This window comes from Neurospora tetraspora, assembly GCF_033439725.1.
Source record: "Neurospora tetraspora strain CBS 560.94 chromosome Unknown B0H65scaffold_7, whole genome shotgun sequence".
Taxonomy (NCBI): Eukaryota; Fungi; Ascomycota; class Sordariomycetes; order Sordariales; family Sordariaceae; genus Neurospora; species Neurospora tetraspora.
In genome coordinates, this window is record NW_026944389.1 from 2238922 (window position 1) to 2246275 (window position 7354).

Sequence of the window (7354 nt, forward strand, 5' to 3'; positions counted from 1 at the left end):
AATAGTTGCAGATAGTTGTTCGTCCACCGGGCGTCGAGAATAGAAGGGCTGAAAATGATCATCACTCCCAAGTTTCCTTCATGCATGCGCAGAAGCCCGTCTGCAAGCCTACCACTTTGGTACTGGTGTGATCGGTAGGTAAAAGAGGATTTGTAAGTAATAATGATATGTGAAAGTCGCCCCCTTCTTGTCTCTTCTTCCAGCCCGCCCATCAGGAAACCGCCTCAAGACCAAAATTCGATGGAATGGAATACAAGTTCCCACAAACGGTCGCTGTCTGAAACAGGAGGAGAGAGGGGTAGAAGGAATAAAAAGCAAGGGTCGAAGAGGTGGGGTGTTTTCGGATTTTCGGCCCGTCGCATCCGCATCAATGTGCCATCCAACACCCAGCCCGTGATCAACCACAGGCAAATCGGGCACTGTCCATATTCTTCTGCGTTCAAGGTGTGTTACCCCAGGCCGTATGCTCCGGCTTCCACAGACTTTGTTGCGGGGTGTTCTGCTTGGCGCTCCGTTGCTGGTCATCGACGTCTCTGGGAAGAGGCAAAGGGTGATCGCCCTGTGCAAAGTCGTGAAGAACAAAGGTATGGGATTGTCGGCCGGCCGCTGGTCGGGGTTTCCAGTCCAGGTACCATTGTGTAGCCAGCTACAACGGGAGTGTAAAGAGATACCAGCAGGTCAAATGCTCGCAAAAACCGGCGTGCCCAAAGTCAGGGCCATAGTTTGTCAGGTAAGGCTGGTCGATCAACATGGACGTTGGTATGATCTTCTGATCATTCGGTGAGCGTCCTTCCGGAGGCGAAAAAGGTCAAGCGAATGGCTGTTTCGGTCGCAGAAATAGACTTGATAGTCGATGCAGCTATCGGCTTGGACGTCGACCGTTCCAGACGTGAAAAAATAGATCTTGTGCCGGCGTTGCATCCGTGGAGGACCAGATGCACCTGTAGCTTTTTTCGTGCCATGACAGAATATCCTAGGTTCAGCCGCTGTTGGTTTGACTTTTAGGTGACTGAAAGGTTTGGATGTGGCGGTTTTGATGGGATTGTTCGACCTTTTGTGTCTATGGCATCGGGTGTAGTAAAAGTGGTTTCTCAACCACTCAGGAACGTTCGTCGCCTAACCTCCGCCTCCTTGATAATCTCCGCCGATAGGCTCAGACTCGGTGAGAGTACGGAATAACGCTCGATTTCCATGACGACATCGTTGATGATCTGGTCGATAACGTCGCGGTGTGAGACTAAGCTCACCAGAATACTGTTAAGTGACGGTGACATGGTGGCACCCATAATCAGAAGTGTCTGCGATACAATCGAGAGTGCCCCTTGCCAAAGGTACGGCATGTGTCCGGCGTGACTGCGGCCTTTTGTTAGATTAAGACGTAAAAAAAAGGAAAAGATAGCCAATGAAAGACCGGAACATTAAGTGGAAAAGACTTACTGCGCACTGATATGCTCCAATTGTCTGATTGAAGCCTCCAGACACTTTGTGCACGCGTCACGCACTGAGGGGTCCAGTATTGCCTGCTCATTGTCGAGAACCGCGAGAATGTATGGCCGGTAAATAATAGTCCGGCAAGCAAAGAAGCGCAACCGCAACACCGTCTGGACAGGATCTGGGAGCATTGTCCGAGTAAAAGGGAACTGCAGCGGTAGAGGCAGGCTCTCGTACCACTGCGTTAATTGGAAATCCAACTCGGTCACGATGGGCTCGAGACTCGTTGTAGAGGCCAGGGAGTCCTTGGAGTAAATGAGCTGGCTGACGCGGTTGAGTAGTCGCCGAAGTGCTATCTCGGCGAGGAAATACCACAAATCATCGCGACCAACTGCCTCTTGTTCATCCCCCTCAAAACCACCTGGCAGACCGACATTTTCTTCAAACGCAACAACACCAGAATGCGGAAGGTCCAGCTCAGCGAGGAGGTCACTCTCGAACAGCAGAGCATTCCAGTAGATTCTCTCACTCAGTTCCCTTTGGTCGACAGGCACCCGGTTCGGCGTCATGAGTAGGAGCTGCAGCTTGGTACTTGTTGTACAGAGAAGGTTCCATGCCTCTAAAGGTCGGACGAGGTAGAATAGGTAGGCGGCGGCCAAAAGGTGGCATTGCGCGGCAAGAACGCTGTTGGAGGTCATCATGCCCGGTAGCAGGGCCCATGCGGCAGTGAAATATTGGAGGCCCGGAGGATCCTCGTGTGGCACGATCCTGGATATGCTCCCCCTTGAACTTGCCTGGCCGAGAGCCAAGACGAGAAGCACAATACAACTTTCTGGTCCTTCCCTGAAACCGTTGGAGAGAGCAATCCGGTAGTGGCTTCTCCATGTGTAAGGGTTAACACAGGCGTACCAAATGTTGACACGATCAAAATAGGCTTCGATATATGCGGTGGTGTTGGAGAGGTCCACACAGGGGGTCTTTGTGAGAGAGTGTAGTGGCTCCCTGGCCATTTCGAGTTGGAGGAGAATTTGTGGGTCGTAAGGTCGTGAGACAAGATCCCGAATCATCGGCCATTGCAACAAATGGAGGGCGGCATTTGTGTGGACCTTGGGCATTGTCGATAAGCTGTTGGTAGCGGTGGCAGACCATGTGCCCAGGCCTCCGCTTGGGATCACCGAGACAAAGCCGGCGGCGTCGGGATTTTGCATCATCAGGTTGTCACCACTCAATCCTGTCCCGTTGCTCATCCCCGGGGAGTTATGGGATAGTCCTAGGCCATTGGTATGGCCGGCTAAGCCCATGTTTATCTGCAGCAGACTTTCTATCCTGTTGAGGCGTTCGAGGATGAGCTTGTCGCCGGCATCCAGCTTGATACCAGGCTCGCGATATATGCACTCGGCGCCCAACTCTGTGCACAGCTTGCATTTTGGTTTTGTGCCGTCACATCGCGACTTTCTCGAGCGGCATACCTCGCACTATTCAACGAAATGTCAGCGTGTCAATTCACCGCGCCAGGTTCTCCCACTGCTCCAGAGCCCAAACATACCGCAATGGTTGCCCTTCTTCTGGGGTAGTCGACACCAGCATCCGTATTCCTTCTTTTCAGCGGATTGGTGCTCTCCTCGCTAGGAGCCTTTTGATAACCATTAGAAACATTGACATTGTCAGGCCGGTTTTCGGACGACTGCGAGAGGTTTCGGGCTTTCTGGGCCGATCCAAGAATGCCTTCCCGGCTGAAGTTGGGAGCACGGGCAGACTTGAGAGTGGATGGTGACTTGATGGTGTTGACCCCATTGGCAGTGGGTGCAAGTTGGGGCGAGGGTATTTCGATTGTGAAGTCTCGATTCGGCAGAGGGTATTGCCTTACAGCGTTAGGAACGGCCTGGGCGGCCATGGTCATGCTGCCCACTACCGAAGCGGGAGAGTCGCCGTTGGAAGACGGCGACATGTCGTATTCAAGCGGTCAGAGTCTGCTTGGTGGTCGACCGAAGTGGACAGAAGACAGTGATGTAAAGGTCGACCCTTTGCCCAACACACCTCAACCAGCCCGAGTCAAGACCACCTCAGCATGAACCAGAACTTGTTGAACTGTTTTGTTGTTGGCGACAGGTTAAGACGCGACTATCTGTAAGACCGGAGTGCCTCAGATATCCACCGTGTGTTTCGATTACCGAAAGGATTACCGAAAGTGAGGAACGTCGTGTATAAGCGGGCCGTCTCGTGTCTGATAGTCGGTATATGTTCCTTTGGTAAGGAGGGTGGGGGGAAGGGTGAAGAAGAAAGGAGTGATCCAAAGCCGTGGGAGAGGTCGGATTGATATCTCGTCATACGGGACGAGCTTCGCTTGCAGATATGAATGGTAAGCCAGCAGTCCAGCCTACCATAACCAAGTCGAGGTACCCGCGGACCTACTTGGTGACGAGACTGAGCTTCTCTTGGGTGCCTCTCTCTGCTCTCTGCAGCGCGGACCCCAGACCCCCGGTGGCTTTGAGACAAGCCAGGCAGGTCAACTCAGCACCCTATAGGCAGAGAAAGATGGGGCCCCTTGAACGGCCCTAGACGAACCCGTATGAGCCTGAGCCTTTACTGGCCTAGTGTAGCGCGGAATTGGTTAACCACCAACCGCAACCCTTGAGAGCCTTGAAGCCCCGGTAGGTACCGGTGAGGTGGAGGAGGCGAGCAGGTAGGCAGAGGAGGTAGGGGAGTAGAGGAACCAAGGAGTAGAAGCCGGAGGATGGAATGAGAGACGACGAATCTGTGTTACTGTGTATACACCTGACCAACACTCTCACGTATTGAGGTTGAGGCTGGATCAAGTTGGGATGAGAGATGGAGGTGAAGTTGAGATTGAAGCTTGGAGGTCGCGATGGATTGGATCGTGCCTCCCGTCAATGTCTGGGAGAATCGGAGGGTGGAGGTAAGGAGGTGAAGACGGGTGATGGTGCGGAGGAAGGTGGAGGGCGGGGGAGGACTGGAGTACCTGTACCCGGACTGGAGTCACTTCAGGTTGGCGACGGGACGGACTCGGAGCTTGCAAATAGTACGGTACTGCGTATTACAGTGTACGGTATATAATAGAACTGAACACTTGTATGGAATACGCTCAAGCACTAAGGGGAGAGCGTTTTCGCGATCAAAGCAGACATAATCGCCGGATTTTGTTGTTCAACCTTCTTTGCGAGATCATTCTGCTGGTCGTGGTCTTGTGGCTAGCCAGCCATTGTATGTGCACGGGTGTGGTGCTTTGGCTGTGTCAGTCCGGCTTGCCTCTGTTCAAAATGCTTGGTTGCGAGCTGGAGGACGGGACGTCGTGAGGTTGGCGTGAGGTTTTGTATAGTTACCGTATTACAGACATCCGGGACCGGATCGACTTAGACGACCCGAATTCACGTCATCCCAAAATTCCATCCACATTTCAGTCCCAAGTGGATACTGATGAAATGATGATTCTGTAGTCATACGTTAGGTATTCTACTCCATCTGACTGATGACCGAAGCCATCTGCTGTACGGCAGTTCTTGAGGCCAACAACAGCATCAATTGCGAACCGAAGCAACAAAAATGTCGAGGGAAGAATGGAAGCGTGGAAGGTGAGGACGAGGTAACATTGGGTGGAGTCTCCAAAATTTGCGGAGAACCGTGTGGAGAAAGTCAGAAGGTTCATTTGTGGACACCCCGGAACTCCAGTAGACGAACCCCAGGCTCCTTGCCCAGCACATGAAGGCGGCATGGCCGCACGTGCTTGGGAGAATCAGACGAAGAACGACAGGCACAACTGGTCGCTGCAGATGCGGGGAGAGACCCACCAGCAGCTGCCAAAGGAACGGAACTCCAAACTCCAACTGACAATTCGAACGTCCTCTTGTCGATCACATCCAACTCGAGTCCATCCGTCATTGTCCCCAACCACAGTCACCACATCACACCCTCAATACGTAGGCATTTTCATGCTACCTCTACTTGCATTACAGTCTTTCCTTACATGTTGGAGACTGCTTCAGTCGCGGCCAGCATTGTGCATCACGCAGCTCGCACTCCTGGTGATGGGTGAGGGTGATCCGGGCCATGCAAACGAGGTTTGATGATACTCGTATGTATCGTGGATCAAGATATCTCTCTCCTCCTACGGTTCTCGGTACATACACACCTACACGCTAGCACCTGGCTGTCTGGGTATTACTATTGTATGCACCCTTCTCGATTCGTCCTTCACGTCCCCTTCTCGAGGTCGCCATTTGAAACCACATGGAAGCCCATAACGCTTGTCTGAACCCTGCGTGTCGCAATTTAGCATAAACTCGCCAACCGAAGGCGTTGCTCCTGTCAAATCTTCCCACCAGGCCAGCATCTCTAATCTTGCCGGGTGCGTGTCTCACCGAGAACACCACACCTACCCTTCCGAGCTTCCACACCTTCCAGAACTTGCTGCCCCATGTTTCAACAAGCTTCTGGGCGTCGACAAGTGTACGTGCGTGTACATGGCATAACTCCACCCTTGGCTCCGGTGATCCGTCTTGTCCGTATCCGGGCAGCCAGGACAAGCCTTCCAGCACCCATCCTCCTGGAGGCTGACTGACCGGTCATCAACGGACACCCAAGACCGGTCGATATCTCCGAGCTTGGACACAGATATTAGCTCGCTTGGCCTCGTCTCCATACTGTCCTCTTCCGCGCCCACCTTCATTGCTCCTTCGAACGGAACAGACGTCATGTGTTGGGACATGTCAGAGCTTCTTTGCCACCGCAATCACCATGGATTGAAGAACCGTTCTTCATCAGACATCAAGAGCATTGGCCTTCCTTTCTGGTTGGAGCTTTTGTCCCATGAACAGAACGCAGGGCTCGCCAAGCCAGTCCTATTTCAGGGTAGCCGAAGATTGACAGATATTGGATGTTACCGACAGCAAAACGGGGACCCCTCTTCCTACGCAGTATCTAGGTACATACCTACGTACCTTGGAAGCTCTGGGACTAATTCGAGATGTGCGATACTCTGGAAGGGCACATCAACCTGTCGTACACCTCATTTGGTCTATAGCTCGACAGCCTGTCACCAGTTGAGCATTGCTATTGCTGACGGATTGGTCGCCAAGGGTATTAACAGACCATTTTCTATATGTACACCAGCAGGTACCACTGGGTATGTAATCCGGAATTCAGTTACCAGAGTTCCATGGAGGCACATTGGATCTTTGACGTCTGCATGCACAGCACAGTACCAAATCACACCTCGAAGACGGTCGGTCCGATTACTTGCAACAAACCCCTTGAATCTACGGAAAGGTTGAAGATGCTGATATCCGGTTTTTGAATTGCATTCAGCGATTTCAACCTAGCAACCTCAGCTCGATCAAGATGACAGATCGATGACAAGTGAATAGGATCGGACCGAGACGGCAACTACATCGGGGTCCACTACAAGGAAGGTCCAGTGTTTGAGAGTTTGAGGGGGGGATGGAGACTCCTCCATCCGGTAAGCCGGATGAAGAAAATAAGTAAAAGTGTTGGAAGCATCCGACTCTCGACTCTAGCTTACAGACAAGACCAAGGCACGACAAGAGCCCGCGCTATATTTATCCCGAGCAGCAACTGGACAAATCAGGACGTGATGTTTTGCTACTTGCGAAGGCCTGTCCAAAACCGATACAAGATCGTCGAAAAAGGGTCAGAAGCAGCGAGCGAGGCACGGGTCATGCGTCTCGCTGGCTGGGGCTTGCCGCCTAAAATATATTAACCGGCACATGTTGTCACGGAGAAGCCAGCCACTGCATACCTCCGCAATTCCGCATGTCTAGACCTCGATAGCCCGGACACCGAAAGAAAGCGGGGTCGGAAGGGAAACTCGAGATACCTCTGTACCGGTACCCCGTACCCGTGAACTGAACAGCCTCAGTTACACGGAATTTTGAAAAGTGCCGTTAGT

At 52.4% G+C, this 7354-nt stretch overlaps 2 protein-coding genes across 2 annotated transcripts; one reads left to right on the forward strand and one right to left on the reverse strand.

The window, feature by feature from the left end:
- Positions 1–1091: 1091 nt before the first annotated feature.
- B0H65DRAFT_511490 (uncharacterized protein) lies at positions 1092–3379 on the reverse strand (the record flags this gene model as incomplete). Its single annotated transcript, XM_062828487.1, has 3 exons — positions 1092–1353; positions 1438–2906; positions 2978–3379. The coding sequence occupies 3 exons, from the start codon at positions 3377–3379 to the stop codon at positions 1092–1094; spliced, it is 2133 nt and encodes a 710-aa protein (XP_062678612.1).
- An 881-nt stretch (positions 3380–4260) lies between these two features.
- On the forward strand, positions 4261–6702 carry B0H65DRAFT_445462 (uncharacterized protein; the record flags this gene model as incomplete). Its single annotated transcript, XM_062825745.1, has 6 exons — positions 4261–4348; positions 5403–5478; positions 5723–5895; positions 6061–6370; positions 6470–6571; positions 6648–6702. The coding sequence occupies 6 exons, from the start codon at positions 4261–4263 to the stop codon at positions 6700–6702; spliced, it is 804 nt and encodes a 267-aa protein (XP_062678613.1).
- Positions 6703–7354: the final 652 nt, after the last annotated feature.